At 40.1% G+C, this 15,257-nt stretch overlaps 1 protein-coding gene across 1 annotated transcript; it reads right to left on the bottom strand.

Moving 5' to 3' along the window:
* Window positions 1-4,923: 4,923 nt before the first annotated feature.
* On the bottom strand, window positions 4,924-15,231 carry MFSD9 (major facilitator superfamily domain containing 9). Its single transcript, XM_010575705.1, has 6 exons — window positions 15,130-15,231; window positions 12,034-12,121; window positions 10,652-10,695; window positions 9,236-9,365; window positions 7,731-7,940; window positions 4,924-7,183 (listed from the first exon to the last, which is right to left on the bottom strand). Exons 1-6 carry the CDS (start codon window positions 15,229-15,231, stop codon window positions 6,393-6,395), a joined length of 1,365 nt encoding a protein of 454 aa, XP_010574007.1. The 3' UTR covers window positions 4,924-6,392.
* Window positions 15,232-15,257: the final 26 nt, after the last annotated feature.

Raw genomic sequence — 15,257 nt, 5'->3', positions numbered from 1 at the left:
GCAGTTGGCTTGTACCTGGGGAAAGCTGCCTTTTGTTTTTTTTAAATGGGTGTCATTTTTTTATGGCACAGTTTTAAATAATGAATGCAGGCTTCAGGAACCTTACTGCTTTGCTGGTTGTCCGTTAGTACAGGGCATGCTCAGATCATTGGTACTTAAAAGAGGATGCCCCATAGTACAAGCGCATCCAGTTGGAGGTCATCTTTATGAAATACGGTCTTAAGCTCTTGGTGCTTCAAAACACGCTAGCACGTTGTTACCTTTTGAAAGCACTTTGAGACCCACAGAATAGAAGCATCAAGGCAGATCTCCAGCACGGTTACACTGTGAAGCAGAAATCACAGATCTCCTGGGACTCTTGTGCTCCTTGCAAGTGCTCTCTCCCTTCCTCACTCCTGCTCCTCCCACCCTTTTCAGGCTCTTTTCCACTGCTGCTGGGTCAGACCCTCATCGCCTCTGGGAAACTGCTTTCCTGGGTGTTCTCCTTTTCAGTAGCAATGACAGCAGCAGGTGACACAGAGCTGTCCCCCAGGTTGCCCTTCTCAGTCAACTCTTGTTCTGGTTTAGGTCAGAGGTTTGCCTTTTCTTATCTTTTTTTTTTTTTTTTCCTTTTCCTGCAAAGGAAAAACAAGTTCAATAGCACTTTTTGATCTTTCTATTCTTATCTTTTTTTTTTTTCCTTTTCCTGCAAAGGAAAAACAAGTTCAATAGCACTTTTTGATCTTTCTAAAAGGCCCGTTTACCTTTAGCTTGCAGAGGAGACGTTTCCTTCATGTTGTATCAAAGAGAGTTTTTCTGCTGGAGAATGAAATGCCCAATAAATCTGTCCTCGAGCACCACCTGATGGGGAAAGTCATGTATTGACCGGGGACATGCGTTTCACTTTTTCAGGAAACCACATCTTCAGCAGTGACTGGGAAACTCGCCAAATCCACAGACAATTTTTTTGTTTCCAGATCCCCGGTACGCTCTGTAGTATTGATATTTTACTGCCTTGGTGAGGAAGCGCAATGCCTAGTTGTCCAGGTTTAGGGACAGTGGGAAAATATATATGTTACACTCTGAATTAGGGTTTTCTGAGAATTTCTTTCCCTCTTCAGCTGCTGAGAGGCCTACAAATTGAAAGTAAACAGGATAAGAAATCAGGTATAGCAAGGGCTAGAGAGTAGATAGACATCCAGTTATCTGTTTTAAGCAGATATTTGAAAATGAGAATAATTTGCCATAAGAGGCAAAATTTTAAGGGCTCTCCTACTTGGTACTAAAGTATAATGCAAGCTCCACTGAAACCACAGGTGTTTGACAAAAGAAAACCATACTGCATAACAATTTAGAAACTTGAAAATATCCTTCTCCACTGAAGCCACATAGAAATCACATGGAGAAACAAAGTTCAAAATTTGGCCAAAATAACATGCATGCTGTTACAGAGTATCTTGGCGTCTCTGGGAGCAAACACACTGCACCCTGCACCACCTTTTTCAAGAGATGCCAAATCCACCAATTCCAGACACCAGCAACACTTGAAGGCTGACGCTGCAATAAATGCTTCAGCTGGTCACCATTTCCAAAATTCTCTTGAGTTCTGCCAACATCCCCCAGCTCCTGAAGAAAAGAGGAAGGATTTTGAAATTGGCTGGAGGAATGCTTTTTGTACTACAACAGCTCTGAGCCTGTAAAAATACGCTTCTGAATATGCTTAAAACATCTGCAATACCCAGCCCCAGCCAGGCCAACCAGAGATTGGAGGTGAGGTCTGGAAAACCTGATGGAGGGGGTATCAAGTCCAAGCATGAGAAGGAGGAACTGCTTTAGGACAGAGAGGTCGTACACTGCCCGGATTCAGATGCTATTTAAATCCCGGAGAGATAGGAGGACTAACAGTCCTTTTTTTAATCCCTTATTTTAGTAGATCATGATATAACTTGCACTTTCTAGATAAACGTGCAGCTGTGCTTGACACTGTCAGTTGTGTGAACAACCATGAGAAAGATGTCTTACAACTATCAAGTCAAAGAATTTCATCTCCCTCTATTTATTAGACAGCCAGCTAAATGGGGAGCTACTTATAAAAAAAAACCCCAAAACCACGTGGCAGCTTAATTCTCCTCTGAATAGTTGAAGGAACCTTAGCATTTGGGAGTTAATCAAAGTTGGGGCAGGAGATTGTCCCTCTTGGATACTGTGCTGAGCCACTTGAGAATCTTACCCATCAGAAGAATTCTTCTTGCAGGTGGTGGACAGATCTTCTAATAGGACAACACGATGGGAGATTGGGTTAGCATCATTCCTCTCCCAAGTTGGCAAACACTGATGCGGTTCCCACACAGCACTGACATGCTTTGGAAGCCTTTTTATCCTGTGAGATTTGACAGAATATGAGGGACTAAGATTGCAGAAGGGAAAGCAATAGTTACACTGGCTGCTTTGGTGAGTTTCACTGGTTCATGATCTAAAACGTGCTGGGGTTTAAATCTGTCAGTTAACAACTGCACCCTAATTGCCACAGGTTTTGTTTCAAAAAGAGATTTTTTTGCCACAAAAAGGAAAAGGCATTTTAAATACCCCAGTTCATTTATTTTTCATATCTAAGACCTTCTATTTATTACATATTTGACAGAATGGAAGAGCAGTTCCTATTGTGTAGCACATCTCAAAAATAGTTCTTTGATGCTAATTTAGGATTTAAAATAACTAGAAATTTGGCTTCCTTTCTCTTTGTAAGTTAACAGATATTTTTCAAGACTTCCCTTTAAAACAAGCTCTACAAAACTCTTCATTTTTATGAGAAAGACTAAGCTCCACTCACAATCATTTGATTCTCAAAGTTCAGGCTCCAATATGCTCCCTTAGAAGATTCATGATATTTGTGAATGAGTTTTCAAAATTATAGCAATAACAGCACAGTCAAGTCTTGGGTTTTCAAATCCCAAAGCGCCAAGCTATAAAGCATCACTTACCCGGGGTATTACACAGCACCCATAACCAAATGGGGGCTGGCAGCACCTGAACAGACCCACAGAGCTTCCCATCAGCTAGAACGTGATGGCATTGCAGAGTGCTTGAAGTAATGAGCAAGCCAGTTAGTAAGCAACGCTTGTCCCATTTTGTTGCTGCATTATCTGCTCAATAATTAACCTGTTCTCAGAAAATGAGAATCGTACTGACCTCTATGATGGTGCTGCAATGAGTAAATTCAGTGAAAAGAAAAGAGGACAAGAAACTCAAATCTGCAGAACTGGTATGTTTTATAAAGGATCTCTTCAAATGTATGCAGCATACATCAACATGGAATAAATCTTACATTTGCTTCATTATTTAAAAGCAACAAAATCAGTACATATATGCTACCAGCTGTTTTACAGAAATAAATTACTATATTGTATACACAGCATCTTCAACATCAGCTGATCATAAAGGTCAGAAAAGTAGTCACTGTTAAAAAAGTGAGACTTTCAAAAGGTAAAAAGCAAAAAAAAAACCCCAAAACCCAACCCTGCCTACAAGCCCAAGAAAACCAACCCAAAACTAAAGTAACAGCAAGCAAGAGAAAAATCTTAATTTATAGTGATTTGCAGGTAGAAACTTTCTCTTTAGTCCATACTCAGATCTCTTGTTTTGTTACAGTCTTCAGATACCACCAGTGGATTCAAGAAACTGCCGAGTAATTCAGTAAAGCCACTAGACTGAAGCCAAAAATGGCTGCAACTGCTCCTCCCACAACTTAAAAGGGGGAGTCACAGCTCCTCATCTCCAGGGATGTCATTTATTCATCAGTCTCTGAACTTGCATGATTATGGCAACTAAGAGACAACGCCAGGCATCCAAACGTGGTCTCCAGGCACTAGGAACAGTAGCTTTAAGCACTCCATCTCAAAACTGCTAAGTTCTCCATTTTCTTCTTTTTCATTCACTGTCAAGCCATGTCTTGGTTGAATCCTTGGCTCCTGTGTCTTTTATGTGAAAAGTATGTAGACTCAAATGATCATTTTAAGGAACAGCTTGAAAAAAAAAAAAAAACCTCTGCACTTCATGGTGACCACCTCTGTTTTGTGCCCTAGTTTCAGCAGAGGAAGAGGGGAAAAAAACACAGCGACAAAGTTATAGACATGGAATGTCAATTCATTTTATTTCTATCCCTTAAAAAAAAGAAAAAAAAAAAAAGAGGGGAGCAACTTTTCTGTAACTGAGGCTTTACAAAGAAGAAACATTTCTGCAGCATTTCAGAAATCATTTTGGCCTACAAGTAAAAACTTTTCTTCTGTAACATCAGTTGCAGCATGACCCTAAGACCACAGCCTTCCACAGATTTCTCAATTCGATTATTTAATTTCATTTTTATTTAGTGTATATGGAGAACTATTTTTCAAAATAAAACAAAAATATCTGCTGATTGTGGAAAGCACTTTTTTCAGTGATGTATAACAGAAACAGTGAAGTTTTGAAGTTTTTATAAGCAGAAAAGCAATATTCAGGCAGCTGTATATGTTAGTATAAACTGAATTTTATGGTGTTTACAGAATTCAGCTTTCATCAGTGCAGCAACTTAGAAGGGGAAATGTTATGTTACCTCATATAACCAACAACTATAGTAAAAACTACTAAATCTTTCATATATATTAATTTTCAAGGTTTTTTTTCCTACTCTTTTCCTTTACCCCTTGCTGTAGCTGTAAAACAGAAGTCCCTGACCTGCAGAAGGGTGGTTTTATGTAAAAAAAAAAAAAAAAAAAAAATTTAAAAGATGGAAAGAAAGAAAATAGGAAATTTAGGGCCAGAATGTTTTGAGGCATCTACCAAGCAAGACAAGAGGAGATGACACTTGAAAATGCCTCAGGTTCCTAGGGAGAAATGAAACACAGATTATTACAATAAGGAACTCTGAGGATATGTACTGAAATCATAGCAGTAATAAGACACACACTCATTATGTCAATATATAAAATTAAAACAACTCAGAATTCTATACATGTTCCCATAGTGCTGCCACTGGAATCACTGAGGTTTCAACAAGGCTTTAAATGATAGCAGGCACTGGAAAAGGTAAAGAATAAAATAAAATTAAAAAGGCAAAACACCATCTATGACTCTCCTGAAACAGCAATGCTATTTGCATGGATGTGTTCAAGGAGATAACTGAATTGGTTTTAATCAAAAAATCCCCCCAACAATTATACATAGTTGACTTTGTACTTTCATCAAGTAATACTAGGAAAAGCATATGGAACGTTAGCAGTACAAAATACATTTTTCATGTTTCAAATGAAATGCAAACAGTGGTGACTGGCAAGTAATATGAGCTTGAACAGTAAATAGCACAGGAGAGTGCTACAACTCTCAGTATAGCCCTGAGAGTAACCTCTCTTTAGTTAAGCAGTGCAGACAAATGAAGACTAAAATACCAACAAATAAACAGTCTTTCTTGTCACTGAAATGTCACTTATGCCTCCGGAGATGAGAGAGAATGCATTAATCCAGATCCATGAGGTACTGCTAGTTGCTCCAGCTCACCTTTAACAGTCATTCAAAAGAATTAAGAAGCAAATTTATTGTTAAAATGATGGAAAAATTGCACAGGAAACATTAACAAATAATTTATGACAAAGTTGCTCAGTAGAAGTTACTACTAAACAGAAACCACCAGTTCAAGTTTCAATAAAGCTTACATTCAGTGTCAGTTTCAGTCTGAATGATGCCATATTATTCTAAAATTGTCCATTTTAGGCCTTCTAATACATGAAGTTAGCATATACCCAATTTTGTTACCTGGGAAAGACCAGGAATCAGCAGGGGTTGGATGGCTACCCCAAGGTGCCTAATCATGCTGTGCAGCAAGTTTTGTAGAGAAAGTATGCTTAACAAAATCACATAAGCAAACACCCTGTAATTAAGCTACCGTCACAGCAGACAAATGGCAGCAGACCACAGCATAAGAAGTTAAGGCTAATGAGCTACATTGCAAATTCTCCTTCTGATTAAACAATAAAAATTCACCTCTGATTAAATAAGAAGAAACAACTTCCGACTTTTAACAATCTATCAATCTAAACACTGTTTCAAATGTGAGCTACAAGCAGGATTTGTGTATTTCATGTAATGCTTTTTTTCCCCTCCAAAAAGTTTAAAAATTCCTAAAAAAATCCCAGCCAGTACAATACAGCAACATCTGTCCCTCTCTCAAGTGTTCTAGTGGTACCAGTTAGAGTAACATTTGTCTAGTGTTAACATCCCTGCAGCAGAAATATTTATATGTACTTGCCTCTACATGAACATAATGTGCCCTCTTAAAAGATCCTGTTACTACTGTACAAGTCTGGCAGGTGTAAGCATCACCCCAGGTTGATTCACTTTGCCTCTCCTGCAAGATATCTCTATGCAATCCAACTTTGCAGCTATTGATTTTTTAATTTAACGTTTCCATGGCTACAGTATTTTTGTTTGTTCGCGTTCATTATCAGAATAGCTACTAAAGCTAGTCCAACCCCTAGACTTGGAGGGCCACAAGGACTGAACTCCTGAGCAATTCCAGAAAGGAGCGGGGCAACTATACGTCCCACTGATGTCACAGACTGTCCAACACCTAGGAGCGTACCGCTGGCCTCATTCCCACCAATGGTCAATTCAAGATCAATGATACAAGTACGACCTATAGTAGTTGAAAAGGCTAAGAATGTGGAAGACAAAATGACCATCCATATGCTCAGCGCTGACGCATACAGGAGAATCAACGTGCAGGTAAGAGTGCTGGAGTGCAACAAAATTCTGTAAGTGTTGTGCTGATAGAGTCTTGTTATTGGTCCGAGCAGACAACCAGCCAGGACTCCTAGTGCACTGCTATAGCTCATTAGGTATCCAGCAAACAAGGGTTTCACCCCAAATCGCTCCTCCAAGGCCAGACTAAAATTACTATAGTACAGCAGTATAGCAACAGACATCAGCAACCGCACTAAAAATATATCCCACAGATCAGAGCACGCAATTCCTTTAATCCTCTTCAGCACCGTTGCAACTTGGATCCACGGAGACTGGAAAAGACTATCCCTTGCCATAGCTCCATTACTTGCTGATTTCAAGTGCAGGTCACAATTTGCTTTTGCTGAGAAACTGTCTGTTCCTTTGTTGCCTCGTTGATGTTCCCTATTGCCAGTGTTTTCTTCACTCCAGGGTAACATCCAGACAAGACCTATGTAGACCAAGAAATTAGTTGATTTCATTCAATTGCATTAGCTTTACATGGAAGACATTAGTCTGATTGTAAGTTTACTTAGTGTAAGGATCAAAATTCAAAAAAGGACTTTGACAATCATTTAACTTTAAAAAATTATGAAGATTAAGTCTAGTGTTATTCACAGTATCAGTTCAATTCTAGATGTGGTGAAAGCAAGAAGGAAAACACTGAGGTGACACATTCGCAACATATAAACAAATCTAAAAGCTAAAGCCAAAATTCTGATTTCTAGTCTTCAGCTTTGGGCATATTAAAAATTCCCATTCCCGTGTCTGAATATAAAAGTCATATATACAATACAAAGGAGAAGCATCTGGACGTTACCCGTTTCAAAATTCCCGCCCTTCCACATAGGTTCACGTTCAAAGGGTAGTGTCAGTATACAGAACATGTATGCCACAGATGATAAACGCACCATGAATTCAAGGTATTACAAATGGCATAAAAACACTAAAGTGAGGAATGAAGGGAACCAAGATGCAAAATGTGACATACAACTTACCAGCATTCAGAAGGAAGATACAGGCACAGATGAAGGACGTTTGATAAAAGCCATCTTCCAACTCTGTAAGGTAGCCACCAACAACAGGTCCCAGAATGAAGCCCACACTAGAGGCTGCATTGAAGCGTCCCATTACTAAAGGGCGGTCTCTCTCAGAAACCAAGTCAGAAAGCAGGGCTTTAGAGATGGAGAGTGTGTGTTTGAAAATACCTGCAACATAATATAAACAAAATAAACATATATTGCTCAGTCCAAAAGATTGAAAATGACAGAAGCTATCTGAAATATCAATGGTCAAAACCTGTATGACTGATATTTCTAAGATTCCATTAACCGCAAATTTTTCAATGCTAGCTTCATGCACCACGTTGGGCCATGACCATCATCCTGGCTGTTCAAGGATGTGGACTTGGGAATCAAAATTATTCAGGCATCTGTGTCGAAGGAGTGCTCCTGCAGCCCTGCTGAAAGAAGAAGTAACTAAGCTGAGTGCTGAAGCACACTAGGAATAAGAAAGCTGCTAAAATAGGAACTTGCGGGTGAGTAACGGTTAAGGAGGAATGGCTTGACTGTTTATGAACATAGCTCTGTACCAAGTTTGCTGAGTATGAAGATTTGCAGGATTGTAACACACCAAATTCATACGGGAAACTGGTGGGTGGCAAAAGAAAAGCACAGAAGGGTAAGCATACTGCAGGAATACTAATAACGCAATTTCTTATGTTCCTTCCCGCTGACCAGGGCAATGCTGTCACAGTCAAAGTGCTGTTAGCATTGAAAAGGATTACCTCTACTGAGTAGTCAAATATCAACCAAATAATTCATTAGCAAATAGTCTTTCAATTAAGAAACAGTATAAACAGTTCCTAAATCAAAACTATGGGCCATAAAAGTGCCCTTTAGTAGATATGTTCATAGTAATAGCAATGCTTATTATATCAGAATATATGCAATAGGTGTTCAGCTATTTTAAGAACTCTGATACAAACCCTGGCACAAACTTAGCTTCAGTGCTGCAAACATACATGCTTTTGCACAACAGAAATATTCTGTTGAAGCAGTGACCTAAAATTTCAGCCACATTTTGTAGTATCACTTTGAGGTGTATTTTCAGCGTGAGAAAAACACTAATGCACATATCATTCCATTCTCCATTGCAAGTGCAGGCCAAGATTTCCAGTAGTGACATGGTAGATTGTATACCTGTTATGACTAACCTTACAATAGCCTCTTTCAAGGAATTGCTGCACTCCTGTTCTCATAAAATTCAGCCATTCGAGGTGGTGTAAAAGTTGTGACAGTTGTCGAGTATCCACTTCAAATTATTTTCAGAAAAAAGTCACATGAATGTTTGATTTGTAGAGATTTTTCCATTACTAAGGTTCAGCTGGTGCTGCTGGGTGATGATGCTATGCAGCCATCCACATACCATGATATCTTTAGTAGTCATTCTCAAGCTGAGAGTACAGGGAATTTAAACTGCAAAATGCCAAGTGTTTACTCACCTACAGGGACTCTAGAAATGGCAAACAGGAACACGGTGGTGGATGTTCCAAGAAGGAAGTAACCCAGCGCACTGAGAAGAATACAAGCAAGCAGGGAATACCGTCTTCCTACTATATCACTCCAGCAGCCCTTTCACAAAGCAAGAAATTAAGATTAGCTTTTTATAACATTTAACTACGTACAGTGAACAATCAGTACTTCTAAATTAAATTGAGAAAAGAGATCAAAGGACTGTCAGTGAAAGCTTAATAAGCTTATTACACAACATTCCTAAGTGCTCAAAATCTGGAAGTCATGAACAGAGTTCTGCCCTGCCGGCAGTGCACCTGCTGAAACTGATTCTATTTAATGTCACGCACACAGCTTTTTTAAAAATAACTTCTCTCTTTTAAAAATAAATTCCTGAAACAAACACCATGAAATATTAGTAGTAGGGGCCCTCTGAAAATGTTATCACAACCAACCAGAAATATTTGTTTGCATCAATGGTCGCTATGTACTAGACACTTTTTGAGCATCCTAAAAGGAATGACCTTAGCTATACGGAGTTTGTCATCTAAGTGCAGACAAGGAGGAAGTAGTTATGAGAAGGGCAAACAGTAAACTCGCATGTAGCATGTTTATAAATCAGCTTGATTCCAAGCAGGAAGTAGGTTTTTAAGAAGGTAGGCAATGGTCTTGCAGTTCAAAGAAAATGCCACAGGATTATAGAAGCAAATTATCCCAGGTGCCCTGCATAATAACCCTGAAACAGTTTTTTCATGAGACGCTCAAAATCTGCTCTCTTGAAAGCTAGGAGGTACCAGGGTAATATTAAAGGTGCTCCCAGCTAACATAGGGATCTAAGGTATTGATAGGTAAAGCATGCATTCAAGAGGTTTAGTCTTTGCACTCTTGCTTAGATTAGGATGTTAAAAATCAAAAGCTAACAGAAAACAAAACCAAACAAAGCTCAAAGACGTAATGCATGAATTTAGGCCATATGGCAAATTACAAGGCACTGCTCATTAAGCAGGGAAAGCAAACTCTAGATAACAGGTTTATGAAGCGCTGACTGGTGAGACTGCCTTTTGGACAGGCTACTGCATTAAAGGGAACTGCTTTACTAGCAGCGACACTGAAGAGAACCCTGTGTGACTGCGACGTGCTCAGAAATGTATCTGAGCTCAAATGTGGATTGTAGTTTTTGTCTAAAGACTATACTCTGTTTAGTTCTGAAAAATCTGGCAATTCCCTATAGAAGAAACAAACATTTCCCACACAAACTAAAAACTGGATCCTCCAACAAAAAATGCTTATATGAACACTATAAAAATTTTCAAAATGTCAAGAAACACTATTATTAGCCTCATCCTTTTTACTCCTAAAATCCATAGAAATACCAACATAGTCAGGAATGTAGTGTTAGAACTCACCACAAATGTGCTGGAAAATAGTTGCATTATACCATAGAGAGATCCTAAAATAAACAAGTAAAATACCAATGTTAAAATTTAAACTTTTTTTTTTTAAAAATGAAAACTGCACAAAATTTTAAATGAGGAAGCATGAGAGAAATTCTGGGAATAATTTACTAGAAGAATAGGAAGAGGGAGCAGGACAAACCAAGTGTGTAGTTTAGCACATAACCAAGGAAACAGTTTCAGGAATGACAAAAAAAGAAAACCAAATGCTGAAAACTTGTAAAACTATTTAGTGTAGAAGGATGTTGCTTTGTATGGTGTATTAAACAAAATAGACCTTGGCATTTATAATTGTTTTCTCAGAATCAGGAGAGAATTTCATTACTGGGAGGCACTAATTACTTTCCACTTGGCACTTCAACCTATTACAAGGCACCACAGAAGCCCTGAAAAAACCACAGACCCTACTCTTTCATTTTGGAGGCTAAGAGTTTAGCAGCAGTTAGTGACGGAAGAGAAGAAGCAATGAGAAGCAGAGAAAAACATCTGCCAGCCTCTTTCATTTATAAGGAATCACCTCAAACCCCAGTTTCTTTTAAAGTTAAAAATCAAAGCAGACTGTTGAAATGAAAATGTATTTTTGATGAATTACTGCTTAAAGTAATACTCTGACAACTCAGAGCAGAACCAGAATTATTTCATGAAAAGTGCTAAATCTCACCCAAAATAAAAAAGCAAGGTAATAAAAAACTGAATAACAGAGCCCATGTCAACCACACATAGCTATAAAGAATATCGTATTTTTATCATTACAAACCATAAACAATACCTTAAGATATAAATAAGAACTTTAGAACCACACAACTTCATCTTACTGCTTCGTTTTTTAAGATAAAATTTCAAACCTTCAGAGAATTTACATGTAAGCACTCCTTGAAGATGATAAATATTTTGCCAAAAGGGAGCTGCAAGGAATTTAATCAAACTGGGAGCACTCATAGGCATTGGAAAGCTCAGGAGAACTAGCTGCAGAAGTACTGTTTGCAACATCTATAAATAACAATAAAACTAAAAGCAATGCCTCTGTCTCTCAAAGTTGCTAAACTGTAAATTCTTGGATGCTGAAAAGCATCTGTACAAGTGTTACTGCAAGACTTCCTTGTTCTTTCCAAGAATGCTCTTTCACAAGCACCTGCTTTGGGCTACTGTCAGCATGCAAGGTTGGACAGGTCTCACAGTATGGCTGCCTGTACAGTTTTATTTGGAAATTGGCCTTACTTTTTATTATGCTACTAGCAAGGAAGAGTTATGTTACAGCGTTCAATGTGCAGTAAGACATAATCCAGTTCACATTATCTTATTCTTTGGTAAATCAATCAAGTACTCCAACTCACCTATTATTCCAGCAACTGTATGACTTGCTCCTAGAGATTTGATATGAAGGTTCATTAAAGGTACAACCATGCTTACACCAAATAAATCCTGAAAAGAAGGCAGAAAAAGTTTTAGTAACTGATCATAACAAAGATGATGGCAACCTGGCTTAGTCAATATTTTTAAACATTTTAAGTTATTTCCATATTGATACAAGATTAACATGGCCAGTGTGGTATGTTGTAACCTCTACAATGCATCCTGTATGTACGAAATTACAAAAACACATAAACTGAAAAGATAGAGGATTGCCTCACAGAGGAATTAAAACTTTGAAAACAGCAATTCTCTTTACCCCTCCAGATACAATCATTCTGCATATATTTATTTAAACGTTTAGTATTCCTTTAATATCTATTAAACTTTATCTGTTTAATAAGAAAAGTACTTGGTACTATTATTTTAAATGTAAAGTAGTCTGTAATTTCAATCACCTGAAAATACTTTTACTTGTGTAAAGAGAGTGTATTTGGAAAATTTACAGTATTTTACCTCTCAACCACGATGGGGAAGAAGCTATGGTAGATCTAAACCTACCTACAGACTGCCTTTCTGTATAACTTACAAAATGTAGTGAAAAGACAAAAACATGAAAAAAAGAAAAAGAAAGAAAAAAGCAAATCATAAGTGAAGAACTTTTTGTAAGAGGAGGGCAAAGGACACTGCCTATCCTGAGCAGTACAAGAATCTCCTACTCATTCCTTTTGATTTTTTATCTTTTGTTAAGCTAACTACAGTGACCCCAGTAGTTCTTTCACTGTATGCTCCTGGCACAGCATACAGTGTCCTATACCAGAGCGGAACCTTACAGAAGAGATCTATTGGAACAAGACCACCTTTTATCAGTGACTGCATGAGCTGAACAAGACTAGCCATTCATAGTATGCCCAAGCCAGAATAACTGAATCAATGCATAAGAAAATTCTCACAGTCTGTCATTAAGTATCTTTTGATGGTTGAAGTTGAGACTTGGCAAGGTTAGAACCATTATTAAAGATATTAGCATGAGCAAAGAGACCACACAACTTATGAACATATTCAATAACACAATCTTAGGGCTCAATAAGCTATTCCAAGCACTCGCATGCACAATCATGGAATAACAGAATAAGCCACTTGGAAGGGACCTCAGGAGGTCTCCAGTCCAGTTTTCTGCCCACGGCAGGGCCAGCTCTGAGGTCAGACCTAGTAGCTCAAGGCTCTATGCAGTCAGGTCTTGAACACCTCCAAGGATGAAGGCTGCACAGCCTCTCTGGCAACCTGTCCTGCTGCTTGACTGTCTTCATGGTGTCAAAGGTTTTCCTTAAATTGAAACAAGAGGTTCTGACTGGAAATAAGACCTTCTCTCTCTCTTGCCCAGCACTGCACTCTGGAGTCTGGTTCCAGCTTCCCGTTAACCTCCTTGCAGGCAATGGAAAGGCAGCTGCAAGGCTCCCCTCAGCCTTTTCTCACAGGGTGTTCCACCCTGCCAACCATCCTGGTGGCCCTCCAGGGAACTCACTCTGACCTAAACATGGTATTTTAGATGCAGCCTCATGAGCGCTGAGCGAAGGAGGACTGCTTGCTTCCCTGTTCACACAGCCCAGGATGCTGCTGGCTGCCTCTCCCCCAGGGCACACTGCTGGCTAATGTTCAGCTTGCTCCCCACCAGGGCCTTACCAGGAAAGCTGCTCCCCAGCCTGTATATATGGAAGAGGTTCTTCCTTCCCCAGTGCAGCACTTGGCAGTAGTCCTTGCGGAGTTTCATTAGGCTCCTGTCAGCTCATCCATCCAGCCTGTCTAGGTCCTCCTAAACTGCACCGCCTACTTAGGTGTCACCTGCAAACCTGATGAGAGGTTCAATGACCTCATTGAGGTCATCGATAGAAACATTAAAAAGGACAAGTCTCAGAATATACCCTGGCAGTACTAGACTTGTCACAGACATGCAGGTAGGGCAAGACCCATTAACCTCTATCCTCTAATGGGTAGTTATTGCTCATTTCACCTATAATTTCTTATGTCAAATGACAACTACGCTGTATTTGCTTGGTTACAGGAAGCTTGCATCACAGGCAACAGCTCTTTATCACGATATTTCACTATACTTCACACCCTCTAAAAGGACACTCACTTCTTGGTTGATTTCAGTGTGTACTCCATGCTCTAGGTGAGCAAGGTATTACAGAGTTGGAAAAACACAGTGTTTAAAAGTGAGCTAAGAAGCAAAGCTTGTCCTAACACACCTTTCCCTGGAATATTTGCTCCAGGACCCAAACCAACCAGATTGTTTCTACTGCCCAACCTAAAGGTAGGTAAGAGAACAGATCTACATTTCACAGTGCAAATTTGTACTTGTTTTGTAGTCGTTTTCCTTTTAATTTTAAATTAATTAAATGACATTTTCCCGAGGTTCATGAATCACTCCAGAATACAAACCTTCTTTAAAGTCTATACGCTATATTCTTTCAGTAAGGGGCTTTTTTCTAGAAGAAGCATGGATTATTTTTTTTTCGGTTTACACCAACCACTGGTATTTCAAGGAAACGAGGAACAGCTCTCTGATAAGCATAAGGCAAGACTTAGCTCTAAGGGCGCTGCGCTATTCCGTTTCATTCACGGGATAAAAATCATACCTTCGTATCAAACTACACGACTGTTTGCACGGATAAAACAATACGGCCGCTGCAAACGGCTATCGCTACAAACGCATCAACTCCAAAAAAAAAAAAGCAGCGAAGTGATGTACCTCAAAACCCAGCAGCTTTATCTGGAGCGTCAGGGGGGAGGCCCGCTACGAGCCGGGACCCGGGGAGGGTAGCGGGGGTGGGGGGTGTCTGCCCGACTTCGGGCTTTGCAGCATCCCCTGACAACCCTGAGGGGACCTCACGGCTCCGGGGCCGTGCCCCCTCCTCTGCCTCCAGCACGGCCCCTCACAAGGGCTGCCCCGGAGCCGTGGGGCCGGGCAGCGGGGTCGTGTGAGGCGGGGAGGATTTCCCTTCTCAGGCACGGCCGCCCGCCTCAGGCCGCTCCGCCAGGGCACTACCGCCGCCGCCGCAGCCCGCCTGCCCGCTTACCAGGAAGCCCACCGCGTAAAGGCACCGCACGAAGCGGCCGGACGCCGCCGTTGATCTCCCCGCTGCTCCGCGGCCTCCATCTTCCTCCTCCTCCTCCTCCATCCGCCCAGCGGCGGGCCGCGCCCCCC

This window comes from Haliaeetus leucocephalus, unplaced genomic scaffold, assembly GCF_000737465.1.
Source record: "Haliaeetus leucocephalus isolate CR32 unplaced genomic scaffold, Haliaeetus_leucocephalus-4.0 Scaffold495, whole genome shotgun sequence".
NCBI lineage: Eukaryota > Metazoa > Chordata > Aves > Accipitriformes > Accipitridae > Haliaeetus > Haliaeetus leucocephalus.
This window is presented reverse-complemented; position numbering and strand designations above follow the sequence as displayed.